The sequence below is a fragment of the Zonotrichia leucophrys genome, chromosome 7 (assembly GCF_028769735.1).
Source record: "Zonotrichia leucophrys gambelii isolate GWCS_2022_RI chromosome 7, RI_Zleu_2.0, whole genome shotgun sequence".
NCBI lineage: Eukaryota > Metazoa > Chordata > Aves > Passeriformes > Passerellidae > Zonotrichia > Zonotrichia leucophrys.
In genome coordinates this window covers 29,838,641-29,859,191 of record NC_088177.1, presented here as the reverse complement: position 1 = coordinate 29,859,191, position 20,551 = coordinate 29,838,641, and the positions used below count along the sequence as shown (strand labels likewise).

Here is a 20,551-nt window from a genome sequence, read left to right as displayed (position 1 = left end):
GCGCGGCCGCTCCCCGCCCCTGCCGCCACCGGGCGCACGCGCGGCCGGTGTCACCCGGTCCCCCCCCGCCTCGGCCGACCCCGGGCGCACGCGCGCGGCGGCAGCGGCCGCCGGTCCCTCAGGCGGTGCCGCCCGCCCGGGCCGGTGACAGCGGCACCTCCGCCCTCTGCCCCCCCCGCAGCCATGGCGAGCGGCCGCGCCGAGGAGGCGGCGGCGGCGGCGGCGGCCGAGGAGGAAGAGGAGGAGGCGGCGGCAGCAGCGGCGGCGCGTCTGGCGGCGGCGCTGCGGCAGCGGCTGCGGGGCTGGGAGGCGGCGCTGGCGACGGCGCAGCGGCTGCTGGTGTGGGAGAGGCCGCTGCACAGCCTGGTCACCGCGGCCGCGCTCGGCGGGGCCCTCTGGTGAGCTGGGGCGGGAAGGGGGACCGGGAGCCGTCGGTGCCGCCCGTCCGGTTCGTGCCCGTGCCCGCAGCGTGGCACGGCTCCGGGGCCCGCGGCGATGTGCCTGGGTTCCGGCGGCGTGCGCTCCCGCAGCCCGCACCGCCGTGGGGTATGCACGGCCGGGAGCAGCCGCGCTGTTTTCCTCTGACAGGCATAAACAGGCCCCTCCCTGAAGGGAGAAAGTGCCAGGAGGATTTGCCTTGTCCCGCGATAATAAAATGCAGATGGGCCCTACTGGAGCCTCGCCCGGGCACGTTTCTGCTTAATTTTTGCATCCGTGTTTTTATCAGTTCGTTTCACTCCGTAGCTGCGGTCAGGGAGCTCCACGGCCTCCTGCATCGGCAGATGCCCTGGGGCGTTTTATTTAAACCCTTCTGCTCGGTAATCTTTCCCGGGAGGTGCTGATTTCTCACGCGGCTTTGGCACGACAGCATTCCCCCTTTCCTGTTTTCCCTTCTCTGCCTCTTCGGCCGGGCAATGGGGAGATGGGAGTGTGAGTGGCAGAGCCCAGCTGTGGATGGGAATGAAAAACATCCTGTTTGTTTGTATAAACAGTGAGTCAGTTTTACTGATGAAAATGCTCTCAGCCAGTGGCCTTCCCAGCAGGAAAGGTCAGAAGTGGCCAGGGATAGAGTTGGTTGCAGATGAAATAGGAAGGGGCAGATTCTGGAGTTAGAGGAGGGAAAAATAAGTGACGAAACAGCCTTCAAAGTCTCTCTGATGAGGCAGCTTATGTTCTGTTCCCTCATCCGTACGATTATCAGAAGTGTACGTGGTAGCCAGATGTAAACTCTTGGACTACTCTACCTGCTGAAAAGTCAGAGCAGAGCTATGAAGTGAGACAGAGGTGCAGGTGGTAGGGGAGATGGCAGGGATAATAGACAATGACAGCCCAGAGACTGTGTGAAAAGGTGGAGAAGAGCAAAGAGTGCCCAAAATATGAGACAGCAGAGAGAGATTTAGATAGAAGAAGAAAAATCATTTAGGGTCTCACAGAGGATTTAGCTAGCATCTTTTAACTGAAATACATAAATGAGATGGAATGGGAAATTCTTCCAGAGATGATGTGTTAAGCTACAGAATTGCTGTTCAATGAGGAGTACAAGTGTCATTGTTTAGGTCATTAAAGGTCCTGTAAGCCCATGGAAAGTGCAGCTTTTGTTCTGTGTGTGCCCAGTGAGGCACATTTGTAACTTGGTGGGAACCCCTCCCTGCTCTGCACTGTGAAATTCTCTCTGACTACAGTCATGTTCAGTGTATTTGTCATTAGTTACTGGCAAACACTCACTGAAGAGGACCAGGGTAAAAAAGCGAAACTGCTCCTCCTTTCTGGAAATGAATATTCATTAAAGAGGTGAAGGTGAATGCATTTCCCTTGTATTTTTTTTCTGAGTGAGTTAAAAGCAGTTCTTCTGAACTAGAGAAAAGGATGAATGCAGACAGCCACTGCTGGCACAGGTGGCACCCTGGCACCTTTTTTGTCAAATCTCTGTGGAGTGGACAGATAAACTGTTTGAGTGGCATTGCACAGCTGTGTGTGAGTAGTATTGTGTGAGCTGGCAAGTGGCTTGAGCCAGTGTGTGGATGTGGGACATGAAAAGTTTATCATAAAAGTCAAGTGAGCAACTAAACCATTTAAGTGCTAGCTAGGCTCTGGTCAAACAGGGAGAGGTTTGTGATAAGAGAATGGGCACCTAGACTGGCAAGATGCATTACCTGCATGTAGCACTGGACCTTGCCATCACAAATGGGATGTAGGTTTTCAGCAAACAGGCTGAGTGGCAAGCAGTTTCTGCTACAGCAGTTTGTCTTTGTTATCTAGAGCCTCCACCTTGAGGCTTTGGAGGGACCTGTACAAGTGAGCATTAGCTTTGTTTTGCAGCCTAGGGACGAGCTCAGAAGCAGGGAAGGAGAGCACTGGAAGATGGCAGGGAGTCAGCTGTCTGGTGGTGGGCAAAGGCACCATTTGAGAATGTGCTGTGGTGTGGGTGGGTGTCTGCAGAGTACAATGCTTGCTACAGTGGCCCATAGCAGTTGGGCATTTCTGCTTTGAGCTGTATCTGTTTGCTCACCAAGAGCAGTAATTTACTGCCTTTTGCCTAACAATTTCTGTTTCCTTTCTAGGTTGTTTTCCTCCACCTCCCTGAGACCCCTCTTTCTCCTCAGCATGTCCCTTCTTGGCATCCTCTTGTTGGAGAAGTGGAAACCCAGGTTCCTGTTTGATTTCTCAGGTATGTGATGATTAGCACTGTAGACAGTGACATGGTTCTAGTGTTACCAGCTGCTGGGCTATGGCTTTGGCCCTTCCTGGGCTCTCTCAGCAGTCATGTAAGCCCCATTCCTACTTTAACTGCAGGCCCAGATACTGGTGCTGCCTCTTATCCTTTTGTGTCAGAGGATTAGGATGTGTCCTAATACTGTGGGCATGTATCCTAATACTCTGGGCATGGAAATTGCTCCCAGTGTTGAGAAATTCTGGGAGTGGCTAATTTTGAGAGTGACTAAGGGGCCTAGCTAGCTTGCCAGGAAAGCTAATGACAGGGATGATGTGTTTCTGCTCTGTCCTTTCTCTCCTGAAAATGTGGCAAAAAGATAATTTCAAGTCTAAGCACTTATGGCCAGCTGAGCTGAGAGAAGGGAAGGGAAGGCAAGGAGGGGAGGGAAGTGCATTGGTTTTAGTTAAGTTCAATGTGGGCTTGCACCCTGAAAGAGGCAGAGCAAATGAGAGCCACTTCTTGTGGCAGGTAGCAGAGTGGATGATGAAGTCTGACAGCAGCAACAGTTAGTGTATTGTACCTGTACTGAACAGCATCTGATCTCCAGCTAATCAGTGAGTCTGATCACCTCTCTTATCTTTCCCTTTTATTGAAGGGTCTGTGCCAACATTAGGCACAAAAGCAGCAAGAGGAATGGCCTCATAAAGATGGTAGACATGGACTGGCTGCTGTCTGCTTTGAGTGCCTCCTTCTTTGGAGTTTATTAAATGACAGAGGCCAGAGACAGATGCCTACTGCATCTACTGCCACTGTTCAAAGGCAGCTCAGGGCCCTCCATCCCTGCCTCTCTACCCTAGGGAGAGTTTCTGAATGAAAGCCCCTCTATATGTGTGTTTGTAAGGTGCCCTTTATTTGACCTAAAAGGGAACTGACTTAAAGGGTGCTTTCACAGAAATCCTGATAAGATTAGTATGTTACAGCTGTAGTCTTGAAACTGTTTGCTTTGTGTGGTTCAGGTAACCAGGCAGTTAAACTGGACTGGCCAATTTAATTTCCTGCTTATTCACATTGTTTTTTTAAGGGAATAGTTTAAAGCCAACCCAAACCACCTCTCTTGAAACATGTCCAGAAATGCAAAAGCCTGGTGTCCAGTACAGAATGGTGTCATTGAGGCAGGTGGGGGTGGAATCATTCCAGCAAGTACTTGGCTGTAAAAGTTGTGTTGTCATAGAAGAAATAGGAAATTCATACTGAAATCAATTTATATGAAGCAGAGCCATGAAGAATAAAAAAGAAAAGCAAACAAAACAGCAACACCAGAGATTAGGCTCATCCTATGCCATCAGCTCTGCTAGAAGTTGGTGCACATCCCACTGCACCTCTCTCAGCGTTCTTCACTTATTTCACACCTTCCTGCTTTTCTGCTGCAGAGAACAGGGACACCTTTCTGATGTGCCTCTTTAGGCCACAGCCCTGATTTTGACATGACCCACTGGACCGTGCTTCCTTTGCTGCCATGAGGAAGGAGTGGTGCCCTGCATTCCTGAGGGGCCTCCCATTGAATTGGTACTCCTGAACACTTAGGGGTTCTTGTTTGGCTCCCACTTCCTGCTGAAGCAGAGCTGCACAAAGCCTTTGTGGCTTACCCTCCTTAGTGCTTCCTGTTAGTCTTTTCTGGAGTTCTGGGAGACAGGTCAGTACCATACCTTCAAGACTCAGCACATACATATAAACCTCAGCTTGTGACAGTGTGTGTGTCTCAGATGACTGCTTATAAGATGACTTCTGAAGGAATGCTTAAACCTCAGCATGTATTTTGCAGTTACTCACACACTGTGATCAGGGTCACGCTAACAACATCAAGATGTGCAACTTTTTTAGGCCCTTTCAGAACGGGCTGCATATTTTCAGCTCCCATGCAGGGTATTACCTCAATATCAACATACTGAGATACTCTTTAAGGACTTGGGAAGCATCTCCAGTTTCACCTGAAATGGGTGTCAAGTAGGGATGTTTTGGTAGCATCACTGTTTGGCAGCTGTGTTTTGGTCAGTGCAGGAGAGTGCAGCGTGGAAGAGCTCTAGCAAAAGTTGTGTTGCAATTGAATGCTAGTACTCCTTAAAAAGGGCCCCTGCTTTCTAGCTGAAGTTTACACACAGATGAAGAATGTCTCTTGGAGAAGCATTGAAAACCTGTAAGAGCCAAGGAATCCATCAACAATAATTTGTCAGTACCAACGTGTAACCTAAACTCCTGCATGGCTGTCTGATCTCTCAGAAGAGTCTGGTCTGTGTCAAGTGATTTGTATTAATGCACAGTCCAGTGTGAAATGCTGACAGAAAGATTTCAGCCAGTTATTGATAATCTGAGACCAGCTCTGGGTGTCTTGTTTGCCAACTTAGTTATACTGGTGCTTGATAGTATTTCAGCACAGGTTGGAGTTAAGCCTTAACTAAGGGAACATTTCCTTTTGGAAATGCTTTATGTTTTTTGGGATTGGGCTGTTCCTACAACTGGTCTAAGACTCCAATGCTTTGAGATGGCCAGCAGGCAGACTGCTCTACTACAGGAAGCAACTTACTGTTGATCTTAAAGACAGCTTGTGTTTTGCCAGATAGCTGAAATCACGTGAAGACCCTGCAGCCTGCTGAAATGTTCCGCTCCCCAAAGTGTCTCTGAAACCTTCAGGATCAACTGAGAATTGTTTCACTCCCTCTGCTGGTGTATTTTGGATGGCTTGGATGACTGCAGCCAGTCGAGAGGAGTGGGGTTCCTGTGCCATCCCACTTACTGGGTTACTGGCACATTTGTCCAGCAGAGGTGGAGAGCATCCCAGCTTCTCATTTGGTACACTGTACAACTGGTGTAGCCAGCCCTCACAGACTGGCCAGTGCCAGATGTAATGTATTTGGTGATTTAGTGCAGGTGATGGATGAGGCTTAGAGATAGAGCTGGATTTCTGTGTGCTGCAGTTAAGCAGCTTTAGATTCCTGAGCACAATAACAAAGCACAGCAATGGCGGTTGCAGGAGGGGAGCAGCTGCCCTGTGGGGGTGGAGCTGCCTCCATCACACTGACACTGCAGCTCAGGCTCCCTCTGTGAGCTGCCCCAGCCACCATGCCAAGTGCTTGTGGGCAGAGGAGCGGATGGGCAGCCCGGGCTGAGAGCAGTGGGCTCCTCTTGTCAGGCCTGATTACTGGAAATCTGGGTCACGCTCTCAAAGAATCGCCTCCTCCCCGGGTGATTGGCCTCCTGCTCCACTGCTGAGCCGGCTGGTGCAGTGCCTGCAGCGGGAGGAGGAGTCTGGCAGACTTGGCCCAGCACCCTGTGTCTTGGGAGAACAGTGGCAGGGCTGCTACAAGCAGTTGGTCTCTTCTGTGGCTTGGGCTGGGTGGAGTCTGAAGTCTCACTGGGTGATTGCAGTGGTGGTTGTTCACATCTTTGGTACATTTCCCTGAGGGAGTCGCTTCCACTCTTGGGCTTTGTGCCTGGCTGGTGACTCCGGGGAGGATTCAAACCCCTTTTTGCACACGTTGCATTTCTTTAGCCCATTTCCAACTATAAGTCTAGTCTCTGAGGTTAAACTCTCTTCCTTTATTTCAGTTCTGTTGACATGGTGACGTGCAGTGTAGGGGATAGGGTTAGGGTTATAACCTCATGCACCAAGTTTGCTGCTGGTCAGACAGCATCAAAGATATCTCAGTCCCTGCCAGCTCTAGGACAGTAGGCAGACTGGTACAGGAGGGTAGAACTCCATGAGCTATCAGAGCATGAACAGGGCATTGTTAAACACAGGAGACTTACAAAGACTGTGTTGATAGAAGAGCTTTGGTTGAGCCCTGTACATCCTGAGATACCAGTCAGCTTGATATCACAGATATCCAAATCTGTGAGCAACCAGGCTGATGAATTTCAGTTGTTGAAATTGTTTTCAGTTGTAGAATTTTTTTTTCAGTGTATATAAAAGCAGAACATAATCATACATGACCTCTGCTATTGACACAACACTCCTGTTTTCAGTACTGCATTAACTAAGTCCCTGTTTGATCATCACTGGCTGCAGTGCAGAGGGGAATGGGAGAGCCTTTCCCTTATCCAAAGTGACGGACCTTAGGAGAATAGAAATATCTGTGCCTGGCACAAAAGGCTGTCAGGGGACATAAAAGAGCCCTAAAATTAGAAAATTATGCACAAGACTGCTATTTGTTACTTAATTCCATGGGAGAGGATGGAGACAACAGGGACATCTCTGGTATTTGTACATAGCATTCTGCCAAGGACTGGGCCTGGTCAGTGGGAAATGCAGCTCAGACCTCCTGGTGCCATGTTTAGCTCCAAAATGGAAGCTGAAGCTTTGCCCAGCTCCAAAACTGTGCTGGCAGCCCCCTTTGAATGACAAGTGCTGGCACCCACTGTGGGAATGGGACTGCCCAGACATGTGGGACACCAGGAAAAGCTGCATGATCCCTGGAGCAGACAGCCCCATGTAAGCACCACAGTACACCTCAGATATGAGTGCCCTGCTGTGTGTGTGTTGGGCTGCAAGGTGTGCTGGGGTGCCCAGAGAGCAGTGGCTCTGCTGCTCCAAGTCTCCAGGCATGCTTCGTTAAAGCCTCCTCAGCTCAGGCTCCAAGCCAGCAATTCCTGCTTGCATGAGAGCACAAAGAGGGTCCCCAGGGTGCATCCAGAGCTAAGGATGATACATCTGCAGCTCTGCTCTGTTCAACTGGTAAAAATGTCGGGTTGTATTTTTTACTTGGCTGACTAATCTGCTGTGTTCTCTCTACAGCACAGCCATCAGAGGAGCCAGGAGGAGAGAGGTAAGCTCACAGATGTGTTCCTTGGTGTGGGGATAGTGGGGAAGCCTTAATTTAGTATGGTGATCTCACCTGTCCTTTTTTCCTGTTGTTAATAAACTGCATGGCTCCTGCTGTGAAACATTGCTAGTGACTTCCGCACTGGTAGCTGCTTATCAGCTCAGGAGCCACAGTTTGGGACTCTGGGGAAAGCTAGTGTTCTTTCAGTAGCCACAAAGCTCAAGTACTTCTGATGCTAGGAGTTCTTAGGTTTCTTCCCTGGGTCTGTCCTGAGCTATTTTAAGAGTCCTCCAGAGAGGAGGAGATCGCTGAGACTGACTTCCAGAGGCTGAACGTGCTCTCTGTGGTGGCGTGGCTGGCATCCTTGGCCGTGGTTGTAGGTCTGAGCACTGCATTCTGCCACATTGGACTTGGTGCCAGAGGAGGCCATAGTTCCACCTCCAGTGCTTCTGTCTGCGTGGCTTTGAGTAAACTGCTTTGCATCTTGGGCTTGTGGCATGGGAATTCTGTGGCATGGTATGTGCTGCTGCTTTGCTCAGGTGTCTCTTGACTTTCTTCCTGATTAAAGGGAAAAACTGTCACCAAATCAAGGATATTCCGTAGTTCAGTTGAAAATGCAGTCAGTATTGTCAAGCTTTGGTAGGGAACTCTGCTTCCTGGTGCAGCTGTTCCTCTCCCCCAGGAAAACAGACCGTGTTCAAAGATTGTCTTCTTGCTCTTGTCTGTCTCTAGTGAGGGGGTGACTTCAGGGGCACAACCTCACCTGCTCAGTGTCCCTGAGCTGTGCCACTGTCTGGCAGAGAGCTGGGTCACCTTCAGGCTCTACCTGCAGGAACTGCTACAGTACAAGAGGCAAAATCCTGCCAAGGTAAGCTGGAGATACCTACTCTTCTGTGCAGGGCCTTTTATTTCCTTTTATTTATTTTATTTCTTAAGGCTTGTGCCTTAAGAAATGGAAGAATGTAAATTCAATAGTTTTACAATTGCTATCCCTGTCCAATATTTGCTGTTCGTTCCTTGCAGATTCTATGCCATGGGAAGTTTAAATAATGAATAATTGACTTCCCGTATTTGTAAACTGGAGCTGAACTTAACCTCTCCTGAGAATGGCTTGCTGTTCTAGATTTCATTTCTTAGTGTGCAAAGGAAACTCAGATTGGGACTGGGGAGAAAAAAAGGGAAGCCTACAGTGTCTGGCCTTTTTATGAGCTCCATTCTTAAGCTGGTCCTATTTCACTAGCCAGGATTGTTGCTAGTGAGGTCCAAATGCAGCGCTGTTTCTGAGTGCATGGAAACTTGTCATTAAACATGCTCTAATGGCTGTGAAATGTTGTTTGGAAAGGATTTATAGACAGGAACTGCCTTAGCATCAGAAAAAGTAGGACAGACCAACCACTAGGATTGTGTCAGGCTTCCTGGCATCCAGTGTGCTGAAAGGAATGAGTTTATAACCCTGCTTATTGCTCCTTTTCTGTCCCAGGGAGTAGAAGACCAGGTCCAAAGATGCCCATAAAGAATTAAATCATTGGGAGCAAAGCCCATAGAGGAACCTTAGCTTTTGCAGACCCTCTCCGTTATGAATTGAACTCTTAATTGCAGGATATAGTCCATATCTGAACCCATGCCCTGGTTTGCAGGTTGTCTATTCTCATTTCCCCCACCTGCCCCCAGGAGAATGTAAGGCAAGCCAGGGGCTGCACCATTACCCTATACTTTTTCCAGAGGAGAAGGGTCCTGGTCTAATGGGAGCTTGGGCTCTGCTAGAGCTTCTGCCAGCTGGTTTATGGCACAGCAGTGGCACAGCATCTGGTGACTCTGTAACAGGTTCCTGTCTCTGCCAGGACAGTTTTCTCCTGAAGTGCTGAGCTCTACAGAGAGATGTACAAGTGGCAATTTTCAATATTCCATCATATCCTCAAGGAATATAATTTACTTCATAAAGAACTGTCTGATAAAGTTTTTATTTGTTTATTGGGGCATTGGGTTACCTTGATCATCCAGCACTTGAGCATCTAATGCTTACAGCTTAACCCAACCGAGCTGTCTGAGTTCTGACTGTCAGCTCCTGAATGTAGTTGGTGCAGAGTTGGCTGACAGACTTGGTTAGGGCCATCCCTCATGTTGCACTAAATGGGTTTCTGGCATGGGTTGCATAGATATATCTCTGCCTCTTGTCACTTCTGTTTGTTCCTCTCTCTTCCTTCAGTTCTGCATGAGTGTCTGTTCAGGCTGCCTGATTCTGGCTGTAGTTGGACACTATGTTCCAGGCATAATGATCTCCTACATCATTTGTGAGTATAAGCAGTGCTCTAGTCTGACTTAAGCTGAGACATGACCTAACTGTGCTGTTGATAGGCTGGTAAAAGCAGATTTGTAGTTTTCTCGAGGGGATCTGTGCTAGATGGTGAATCAGTATACAGGGAATGTGTTCCAGGAAGTCTCTGTAAGCACGTGCATGCAGTACGCCTGCAAAGGCAGGAGAGGGAGCCGTGACTAAAACATTGGTGCCCTCTGTTCCCCACTGCTGAGGCTGTGCTGGCCGAGGCTCCAGGGAAGCAGGAAGTTACAGTCTCGGTTCGTTAGGTGGCAAATCCATATCGAGAGTGTTGTTAACAAAGCTGCATGTTGGGTAAATAGACCTTTTCCACTGCATCATGAGTCCCTAATAACTCCGTTCTGGTGCTCTGCTGTGAGTGCATTTACACATGAGCTTAATGCAGCTACCCATATAGAAATTTTGGTAATACTTAGTTTTAATTCTCATTTTAGGGCTTCCTTTGCATGTTGGGTCTGGGGTGCAGTGGCTGAAGAGGAGGGCTTATGCTTCATCTTAACATAAATCTATATTCTATCTGAGATCTGGCAGGAAAACCTGGTTAATCAAGCAGCTTTGCAATGAGTAAGAAGAACCATGGATGAGGATTTTTAGGCAGTCAGATGTAAAAGAACATGCCATTGAAATGTGTTTCCCTTGAAGACTTTCTCAGTGCCACTACAGGAAGAGTCAGGTTGTGCTTGATCTGTCTCTCACACTGCTGCATTCCATGTCCACAGTGCTCAGCATTCTGCTGTGGCCTCTGGTGGTCTACCATGAGCTGATCCAGAGGATGTACACGCGTTTGGAGCCTGTCCTGATGAAACTGGACTACAGTATGAAGGCAGAGACACTGCACCACAAGCACGAGAAGAAGAGTAAGGAACCAACTTCTCTAGATTTTTTTTGGTACTGTATTCCTAGGGTGGAGCTGTAGCAGAAGGACAATAGGAGACCATGTCTGCCAACACTGTGTAGTGACAGGCTGCAGGGGAGCAGGGGTGGAAACTTAAAGGTTTTGTGGGGAGCAACTGTGTGCTCCCAGATGATCCTGAGAACAGCACATGAGAGCAACAGATTATGCTTGTCTCCAGGAACCCTTCGCACTTTCACAGGGGAAGTAGGGGATAATGGTGTATAAAAGCAGAAAATTCCTTCAGTGTCATGTAAAGCCTTTCTTCTGTTTCTCACAGAACGACAAGGGAAGAGCGAGCCTGCAGCAGGTGATGAGCCAACAGCAGAGACAGAGAGTGAGAGCGAAGCAGAGCTGTCAGGCTTCTCCCCAGTGGTAAGAGCTCTAAGAGCTTAGCAGCAGCCAGTCCCTCCTCCCTGGTCTATAGCAGCTTGAGAGCCAAGGAGTCATCTGAGTACAGCAACAATGATAACACACAGCAGAGAAATAAATCACCTCTTTGCAGAATTCTAAGGGGAAAAGGTCATGTGTTTGATGAAGGGCATTGTCTCCAATCTGGGTATTGAGAATTTGGTGCCACAGAGCTGGTGATGCCATAGCAGGGCAGGGCGAGCCATGCCCCAGCCTCATGCTGACCTCAGAATTACTTTGATGGTTATGCTTCATGCTCAGAGAATGTGAGTGTCTCCTGAAGAAATTAACTTCCCTGCTGTAATGTGCAGAGGCTCCTCAAAACCGGAAAAGGGAGTTGAGCAGCTCTAGTGTCTCTTACACAGTTCTCTGCTTTCAGACAGATTGTGTGTGACCTTTCTATATTCACACCTCGGAAACAAACCGGGCAGCAGCTCTGGACGTGTAGCTGGGCTGTGAGGTGGGAAGTTTGTTTCCAAAGGAAGGTGGATACTTGAACCACTGCTACTTGTAGAAGGCTTTGTTGCACTCTGAATGCAAAAGGGAAGGGGTGTTCTCCTTGGTGATCCCAGGAGAAGAAGGATCAAAGCCTTCTGAGACTCCTACAGTCTCATCCCATCTTGTGCTGCCTCTTTTGTGTTCTTCACTGAGAGCAGGCAAACCTTTGGGCAGTGATTTATTGCAGGAAAGTCAGTGAGCTGAGATACCCTTCCCTCCAGTGCAGGGAGACTTTGCCAGCATACTGTCCCTCCAGCAAGGACTTCTGCCTGGAAGGTCTGCAGGTGCCCATAGGCAGCATGGGTACTTAGACACACAGGAATTTGTCTCTCTGCCTTCATCCCATGCAGGTGGATGTGAAGAAAACTGCCCTGGCACTGTCAATCACAGATTCTGAGCTCTCTGATGAGGAGGCTTCTATCCTGGAGAGTGGGGGCTTTTCTGTTTCAAGGGCTACCACCCCACAGCTGACGGACGTTTCTGAAGGTACATAATGGGACACCTTGCTGCCCCCTTATCCTCAGTGGTTTAGCCCAGAACAATGGGTCGTACAAATGGGAGGACAGGGAGAGAACCCAGCTATTTGCATGGGAAGAGCATTGAAAGGAGGAAGAAAAAGCAGTGCAGCATGCCCTGACTTCATGGCTGATCATAAGCTGGTCCTGAGGGGATATCAGCCTCTAATTGTTGCCCCACAAAGCAATGCAGTCTTGTGACTCCAACAAGGGAGCAAGCCTAGCCACAAAGTCCCACGGAAATAACTGAATAGAATAGTCACACACAGATATATGATGCTGGGCGAAACAGGTCAGACTTAGTAGCTCAGAGAAGGACTGGTTAGTGGTGAAGAACATGGAGGTAACCACTCAGTGGCCACTTAGGTGTCTGGGAAGGAGCAGGCAGGTGATGTAAGCACAATTTCACTGACCCTTGGGAGTTTTAATGGGAGCTCTAAGTGCAGAGAGTGTGAGCTGGAGCAGGAAGTCCTCTCTAAGCACAGAGCACATAGAACAGGATCACAAAAGAAACATTACACATGAATCATGCCACTGGCAGAAGGGAATAACTGCAGACCTCTTCCTGCTGTCCTCCAAGGATGGGAAAGGTACCTTAAAGTCAGCTGTGGTGTGTCAGCTGGGGAAGGTGTGTGGGAGGTCAGGGTGAGGGAACATGTACCTTAATGCTGGTGCCTTTCAGACCTGGATCAGCAGAGCCTGCACAGTGAGCCAGAGGAGTCATTTTCCAAGGACCTGGCAGAGTTTCCATCCGTGGAAGAATATCATTCCAGAGACCTGGGACCACAGAGTGATGAAGACGCGTTTGGTGTGCCTCTGGGTCCTGAGCTTGCCCACGCTGCCTGTGAGCTGGACTCAGCAGACAAAGAGGCCACGGACTCTGACCTCTCCATCCTTCGCCTCGCGTCTCCTCTCCATTTTGTAAATACGCACTTCAATGGGAGCGGGCAAGCGGCAGGAGGCAATGCAGAGCCAAAGACTGTCCCTGCCCCAGGCCTGGGCATCTGCATTAACACGCTGAGCGAGGAGATCGTCACCACTGCCATCACCACAGCGGTGCAGAATACCCTGTCTGCCCTCCTGCGGTCCTCAGAGGCCAGTGAGGGACCCCCTCTCTCCGAGTTCCTCCCCACGGAGCCTGAAGAGAAACTGAGCTTCCAAGCACACCTGTCAGAGAGCGAAGTGGCAGAGACAGAGACAGAAGCGTCACCGGAGGATGAGGAGGAAGCAGATGACTTTGAGCTACTGGATCAGGGGGAGCTGGAGCAAATAGATGTAGAGCTGGGGTTTGGAGAGGAGCAGGAGGCACAAGAGGCTGCTCCGTCTCCCTCCTCTCCCATGCTTGCTGAGCTGCCAAAGCAAGGAGATGAGGAGGAGGCAGTCATGACAGCAACTTCTATGTCTTAGGTCTTACCTGTGCTCCCCCTTTTCCTCCATCATCACTGGAAAGAAGGAAAAACTCACACAGTGAACGTGCAGTGGGTTTTTAGATGTTTGTGTTGACTGGGATGGAAACGCATCAGTGTTAATGTGCTGTGTCTGGAATAATGAATCCTTTCCATCCTTCTAGAGCCTGGCCTTCACTGGCTGAGCAGGAGGCCCTGCAGCTGGGGAGGAGCCAGATCCTAGAAGCCTTATGCCACAATTGAAACACCAACCCCAGCAAACGCTTCCTAGTAATGGTGCAGTATTTCGGTCTGTCTTCTGTTTGTCTTTTGTTTTGCACGCTGAGTACCGAGCTAGCTGTAGCTGCTGCTAATACCCACATCCCCAGTAGGACATATGCAATCTTATTTTATTGGGTTTTTAAATGGCTAAAAGTGTAAATAATTTTATCTTTCATTGGTTTTGTTTGGGGGGAGGGATGGGGTGCACAGTCAAACGTGGCTCTCAGGGGCAAGCAAAGGGAAAGGGGTCTTTGGAGCAGAGGATAGCAGTAAGGGGGCAAGGGCAGACGGGTGTTGTGCAAAGAGACCTCTTCTGCAGACTGTTACTGTCTTTTGTGTCACTGCTGGAACAGGGTGCTGGGTGATTCCTGCTTTTTTTCCCTGTCTCATTTGAGTTCTGTTATGGGTGGCTGTGGAGTTGATTTTTTTGCCATCAATGAAATTCACTCCTGGCCCTGATCAGTGCTCCAGTTTTTTACTGCCGTGGCATCTCTTGCCTTCCGCACCACTGACCCTTCTAGCACCCCATCTGTGCTCTGCTGGGCATCGTAGCATGGCACCTGGAGACTCCGAGGTGACTGGAATAGAGCCAGGAGCTTCGTTACACGGCGGGATCCGCGGTGGTTTCCCTTGGGGCACGGGAGACAGATGGAGGGATAAGTTCAAGCTGTCCCATGGCGGCAGACACTTCTTGCTGGCCTGGCAGGGCAGGACGGCTCTGGCCATGGCCCTCGTGGACTCCGCCCTGCCCTGAGCCTTCCCCGAGCGCCGGGCGGGTCTCTGGAGCCGCTGTTCCCGCGGTGCTCCCGAAGCAAGGGCGTACGGAGGGGCGAGGGGGCGCCGGGGCGGGGCTGTGCCCGCCGGGGCGGGGCTGTGCCCGGTCCCGCCCCGTGACGCCCCGCCGGAAGCGGGCGCGGCGGGGCCGCCGGTGCCGGTGGCGGCAGTGCCGCCATGGAGTTCCCGGACCTGGGCGCGCACTGCTCCTGGCCCGCCTGCCAGCGCCTGGGTGAGCTGGGGAGCCCGGGGGGTGGGCACGGCTCGCACGCCGGCGGCACGGCCGCGGCCTTGGGCCTGGGCGGCACGGAGCGGCAGCCCGGCCTGCGGGGAGGCGGCGGGGCGGCGCCGGGCGCCCGCTCGGTAGCGGGGCTTGAAGGGCGGGACGTGTCGCCCGTGCTGCCCATGGCGGAGGGGTCCCTGATCCTGCTGCTGCCCACGAGCACCCCGCTAGGGCGGGGCTGGCTGTCCGTGCCGGTAGACCGGGTTTCCGCCGGTGCCTCTGTCCGGGTACGCGGCTGTACCCGGCTGGGCAGCGGCTCTTGCCCGGGGATAGCGGGGCAGGGCCCGGACAGACACCCCCGTGCCAGGCCTGGGTGCTGCAGGCTGGGGAGGCCGCACGCGGCGGGGCCCTGGGACCGCTCCATACCCCGGTTATCCCGGTGGGCTCAGCCCGTAGCGACTGTCAGCATCACTTCCCACCGGTTTGAGGACGGCAGCCCGCGGGAAGCTCCCTGTGATTCAGGGTGCTACTCCTGATCTCGGGAACCGCACGTTTTGAGGAGGAGCCCTGGGTATTTCTGAAGACGTGGCTGTGGACCTGCAGCCCTTTTGTTTTCGTGTTGGGGGATGAGAGGTGCGGCTCTGGCTTTGCCGCGGGGTCACTGTTTTGTCTTTGGGAAGTCAGAGAGGCCCCCGGACTGCGGGTGGGCAATGCTGATCTCCATGCTCTCTGCCCATGCCATGTCCTGCTCCTAGACTTCCTTCCCCTGAAGTGCGATGCCTGCGAGCAGATCTTCTGCACCGACCACATCGCTTATGCCCAGCACGATTGCACCTCTGCCTACAAGAAGGTAAGTGCAGGGAGCAGATCTCATCCACCCTCCTGCATGGAGCTGCTGAGCTTTTGTAGTCACCCATGATAATAATCTGTGGTGACTTTGGTCACTTGAGCAGTCACCCTTGGGGTGTGTACTGAATGTGAAGATGTATCTGAAAACCAGGATCTGCATCTCAGTGCCGCAAACGTCCAGCCCTCCCTCTCCCACTGGGTGAAGTGGTTTGGGCATCTCCCAGCCACACCATCTTCCCTTCCCAGAGTGTATGTCTGTGCCTCTGCACCTGCTGTGCAAGCTGGTTGGAGGGTCACGAGCAGGATCTCAAACTGCAGCTGAAGCTGTGGAAGCCATGGTAGGCAGGTCCTGAAAGGGAGAGAGATGACTGTGCAGTGCTCAAGGTTGTCCAGCTACCTGTTCCCAGCTCCCTGTTGTTGTCTCTGCAGGATGTGCAGGTCCCAGTGTGTCCCCTCTGCAACACCCCAGTCCCTGTGAGGCGGGGGGAGATGCCTGATGTTGTGGTGGGTGAGCACATTGACCGTGACTGCAAGTCTGACCCTGCACAACGCAAGCGCAAGGTAGGTGCTGTGGGGCTCTGCCAGGGGAGCTCTGACACAGCCTGACAATGGGATGAAAACAACACAGATTCAGCCCTGGCACCGGCTGATCCAGGGAGGGTTGGTGAGCTGGAGGCATCCTCAGGGCTTTGTGGAGGCTGTCAGGGGAGAAGGGTGGTGATGGAGTGGGGCTGGGCAGCCACCTGGGACGTAAGGATGGTAAACTGCATGCTGCTATTAGGAAAATGCAATTGGCAATTAGCTACCCCATCTTGCCAGGAGATGAAATTGCTGGAGGGAGCTGGCCCTGCAGGAATCCAGCCCGGCAGCAGCTGGAATGCCCTGGGCTATCACTGCACTAGTATGGAAGGCAGGAGTCCCTGGGCAAGGCACTCTTTCTCCTGCTGTGCATTCTGTGGTTGTGGAGACTCCTGTCTATGGAGACTGAGGTGGCACCAGTGCATTACTAATGAACTATCTAAAGAAATTATTCAGAGACATCTAAAGAAAGTATTCAGAGACAAATTTCAGAGCCTTGCAGAAGATAATGCTGATGGGGAAGGCTGATCAGTGCCCAGGGCCTGGAATGGAGAGAGGGGACAGCCCCACGGCGTGTGCTCCTTTTCAGCACTGCCATGTCATCTTTCAGATCTTCACCAACAAGTGTTTGAAGCCTGGCTGCAAGCAGAAGGAGATGATGAAGGTGATCTGTGACCAGTGCCACAAGAACTACTGCCTCAAGCATCGGCACCCCCTGGACCATGACTGCAGTGGGGCAGGGCATCCCCTTTCCAAAGCAGGGTGAGGGCCTGAGAACAGACAGGTTGGGAGGGCTGGGGCTGTGTTTGCCAGATTGGTGACAGGGAAGAAACCCAGTTCCTCCTGACCCATCATCTGGGACTGCTGCATTCTGACACTCCCTGCCCTGTGTGCCAGGGTGTCCTCCTGCAGCACCAAGCACGCTGGTATACACAGTCTGTCCTGCAGCAAAAGCTGTCAGTACTGCCTGCTGACTGCTTTGCTCTTGCTTCTTTCCCCAGCCCATTATTCTGTAGCCAGTGGTTTCTGCTTGTCCTGGTAGAGGGTTTTAGGGAGAGAAACAGCACTTGAAACTCTTGGGAATAACAGCCACAACATGGGAGGAAGAGGAGCCAGGGGCGTGTCTCGTTTATCCAGGTTGATATCCCAAGGTGTTCGATGCCTAGGAATTGCTCATGATGGTAAACAGTTTCTCACAGGTGTCCTGTCTGTCCTAGGCACGCTGCAGTTACCAGAGCCCAGGCATCCTCCTCCAAAATAGTCACTGCATCAAGCAGCGGAGCTGCCCGGCCAGCAGACAGCTCCTCTTTGGCCTGTGCCAGGTAAGGTGGTGGCCTGACTTGTAATTCTGAGGTGGGCATGGCCAGGCTCATCTTGGCTCTCTGTGGAATGCCAGAGTGACAACCCCCTTCTTCTTGTGCCTAGCAGGACTGATAGTCATACTGGGGCTCCCTGCCTTGACAATAATGCAGCTTTTCTTCTGCTTGCAGGGGAGGCAGAGCAGCTGCGTCGCAGACTCACAGCACCTCCCCTCCAGCTGTCATGCTGCAGAATGGGCTGGTGAGTGGCTTGGCCTGGCCATTTGGGGTGGTTTCTGTGCCCTCTAAGAACTGCAGGATGTGACTGCAACAAATGCTTTCTAGCCGACACTTTGTAGGTGACCACTCCCAGCTGTGTCTTCCCTAGCAGACAGTGATCCTGAATGTACTGTGGGAAATCCAGAGCTTGCTCTGGTGCCTGTGAATGACAGCTCTCAGCTAAGCACTAAGAGCTAAGCACTTGGTGCTTAGCTTTCCCCAAAGGGACAAAGTGCACCAGCCATTTTCCTTGGGTGCTGTCTTTCTGCAGTACCACCAAAGGCTGGAGGAGACTGGAAGTTGCTTTCCACTGTTACTCTTGGCATACTCCTGCATTAGCAAGCATGTGTCCTCTTGGGCAGTGGGAGAGCACTGCTGGTCTGTCCAGAGCCCCAGTTTTTCACCTTTTTTGTCTGGTCTCCTGGAGAGAGAAGATTTGCCCACCCTTGGCCAGGAAAGACTGTACCTACTACATGTGCTTCAGGGCTGCCTCCTGCCCCCCAGCCTGGCCAAGCTGGTGACAAGGTGTTTTGTTTCAGAGTGAGGAAGAGGCCCTGCAGCGAGCTCTGGAGATGTCCCTGGCAGAGTCGGCACGCAGCTCAGCACAGCAGCCCAGGTACAGCCCCAAAGCACGTGGTGTGGTGTGCACTCCCCTGTGTGTGAAAGGTGCCTGGGGAAGCATCATGTGCCTCTGGGATGACATTCCTCTCAGCACGTGTTTGCATATGATGCCTCTCTGGCTGACTGGGGAAAAAAGGAAGAGTCCAGAGCCGACAGGGAACTAACTGTTCAGCAGGCAAGCCCTCAGCCCCAGGGGTGCTGGTAGGGGACAGTAACTGACACACAGTAGGGCAAACCTTTGTCTGACCACTTGTCAGCTAATGGGTTTGGCTGGAGTGTGATAAGTGGAGTAGGGGTGTTCATGGACGACACCTGGGAGCTCATGTCCCCAGGCACAGTGCCCAATGCTGCTAAAAGCACCATCTTACTGATTGGACCTAACAGGGCTCTCCTTGGCCCAAATTCCTGGCTGCCAGCCCCAGCTGGATCCTCTGCTCCCTCCCCAGCCCCATGCCTGTTCAAAGTTATCCTCAGTTGCTTCTCGCCATAAGACATGCTGGGGGGTTGCAGTGAGATGGTGAAGCCCAGAAGGGCTCTGAGCACTCAGACCCTGCGCCTGAGGGAGGCTGAGATACACAATGCACCCCTCACTGTCCCAGCAGCACGCAGGAGGAGGAGGATCTGGCGCTGGCCCGGGCACTGTCGGCGAGCGAAGCCGAGTACCAGCAGTCGCAGCGGCAGGTGAGTGAGGCTGGCCATGGGCTCTGCTGCTGTGGGGCTGTTGGAGGGAGGGGGCCTCCCTGGGTTCTGCTTACTCTGGGCTCTGTCTAGCCTGGCTTTCCTCACCAGGAGGGCAGCCCAGCCTGGGGCAGCGGCAGCATCACTGCTGAGCACTCATCTCTGGGAACCTGAGCACTAGAAGTGCCTTCTCGTAGGAGAGGAAGGAGCCTGCTTGCCCTTGCTCACGGTGTGCTTCTCTCTGTTCCAGGCACACGGTTCAAAGCCATCCAACTGCAGCATGTCGTAGGCAAGGGAGGCGGGCTGGGCCAGCGCACACAGGATCCTGCTTGTGACCTGAGGAGTGGCTCTGGCCTCCCACATGGATGCTGTGGGACTCTGCTACCAAGAGCCCCTTGCCAAGGACAGCTCATCTCCCTGGGAGCTGTAAGCAAGCAAATATACACTGACACTTCAGCCCTAGTACCTATATGAATTAGTGCAGCAAATTGCTGATGCTCCTGGGGAGGTGAAGAGTGTACAGGACGGGGCTGGGTACACACTAACCAAAGCAAGCAGCAGCCCAGGGTCTGCACTTACCCACAGTTGGCACAGCCACGTCCCAACACTGCTGGGACTGTGGAGCAAGGGCAGAGCTGTGGGGATGTCTCTGCATGCACAGATATACAGCTGGGATGTAGCTGCCTTCTGTGGTGGGGGGCTGGATTCCATACTCTGGGGAGGGCTGTGCCAGCCCCTCAGCAAAGAGCAAATGTGGCTGGGATGGTCTCTTGCCTGGGCATGGCATGGCTGAATGTGCAGCCTCCCGGCAGTGTGAAAGCAGCCCCTTCCCCGCTCCCCACAGCCTCGGTGCCTCCCTGCTGTTTGCATGTACAAGAGCACGTTGGGCCTTACCCTGCTCGCCTGGGGCACAACACCTCTCTGAGACTGAATGGAGCTCCATTTCCTTTCTGGTTTAATAGAATAAGTAACCTTGGCAGTGACCTGAATGGCAGCATCGCTCACATGGGATGGTTGCAGCTGCCTTCCTGCTGCCCTAAACTTAAACAGGGCCCTGTTATATGCTGCTGGGGTAGGAATGCCTCTGTTCTTCCAGTTGTGTTGCTGGGGAACCCCTCCTTACAAAGTCCTGAGCTTGGAGCCTGGTTGGGCGGAGGGGATTTGTCCTGCTGGCCTCTTGCAGGGGGTCTGCAGCCATGCAGAGCTGTGCTGCTTTCCCACCTGCTGCTGCAACCATTCCTGCCTGCAGGGCTGTGCCTGGTTCTGCACAGGACTGGGCTGTCCTGCTCTGAGCAGCTGAGGGAGGGGGGGTTCAGGCTGGGTCCAGGGAATGCTGAGACTTGTCAAAGTGCTGCTTGGGAGAAAATAAAAGCATAGCACAAGGTACAGAGGTACCTGAGGGAGCAGTCACTTGGTGTCCAGCCCAGAGTGGCACATCTCTGTGGATGGTGGTTGAAGTGGG

General features: G+C 52.3%; 2 protein-coding genes across 3 annotated transcripts; both read left to right on the top strand.

Annotated features, from left to right (window-relative positions):
* The first annotated feature begins 9 nt into the window (after positions 1–9).
* On the top strand, positions 10–14,247 carry RETREG2 (reticulophagy regulator family member 2). The gene is made up of 9 exons (XM_064718592.1): positions 10–398; positions 2,562–2,668; positions 7,443–7,473; positions 8,203–8,338; positions 9,677–9,761; positions 10,525–10,662; positions 10,978–11,072; positions 11,957–12,092; positions 12,804–14,247. Exons 1-9 carry the CDS (start codon positions 184–186, stop codon positions 13,526–13,528), a joined length of 1,668 nt encoding a protein of 555 aa, XP_064574662.1. The 5' UTR covers positions 10–183; the 3' UTR covers positions 13,529–14,247.
* Positions 14,248–14,646: 399 nt separating this feature from the next.
* ZFAND2B (zinc finger AN1-type containing 2B) lies at positions 14,647–20,499 on the top strand. 2 transcript variants are annotated; one of them, XM_064718595.1, is made up of 9 exons: positions 14,647–14,794; positions 15,541–15,635; positions 16,064–16,195; positions 16,824–16,975; positions 17,431–17,535; positions 17,704–17,773; positions 18,330–18,406; positions 19,011–19,092; positions 19,340–20,499. In XM_064718595.1, the coding sequence occupies exons 1-9, from the start codon at positions 14,740–14,742 to the stop codon at positions 19,376–19,378; spliced, it is 807 nt and encodes a 268-aa protein (XP_064574665.1). In that variant the 5' UTR covers positions 14,647–14,739; the 3' UTR covers positions 19,379–20,499. The 2 variants fall into 2 exon arrangements, with proteins under 2 accessions (XP_064574665.1, XP_064574666.1); XM_064718596.1 differs by having other exon boundaries at positions 14,648–14,794; positions 19,014–19,092.
* The last annotated feature ends 52 nt before the right edge of the window (positions 20,500–20,551 follow it).

What these genes read in the sequence shown, in the direction of transcription:
- RETREG2 (XM_064718592.1), top strand. Translation starts at nt 184, where the DNA reads ATGGCGAGCGGCCGCGCCGAGGAGGCGGCGGCGGCGGCGGCGGCCGAG. An exon ending in GTTCCTGTTTGATTTCTCAG is followed by an intron (nt 2,669 to 7,442) that starts GTATGTGATGAT and finishes TTCTCTCTACAG; the next exon opens with CACAGCCATCAGAGGAGCCA. An exon ending in CCACAAGCACGAGAAGAAGA is followed by an intron (nt 10,663 to 10,977) that starts GTAAGGAACCAA and finishes TGTTTCTCACAG; the next exon opens with AACGACAAGGGAAGAGCGAG.
- ZFAND2B (XM_064718595.1), top strand. Translation starts at nt 14,740, where the DNA reads ATGGAGTTCCCGGACCTGGGCGCGCACTGCTCCTGGCCCGCCTGCCAG. An exon ending in GCCCGCCTGCCAGCGCCTGG is followed by an intron (nt 14,795 to 15,540) that starts GTGAGCTGGGGA and finishes TCCTGCTCCTAG; the next exon opens with ACTTCCTTCCCCTGAAGTGC. An exon ending in CATCCCCTTTCCAAAGCAGG is followed by an intron (nt 16,976 to 17,430) that starts GTGAGGGCCTGA and finishes TGTCTGTCCTAG; the next exon opens with GCACGCTGCAGTTACCAGAG.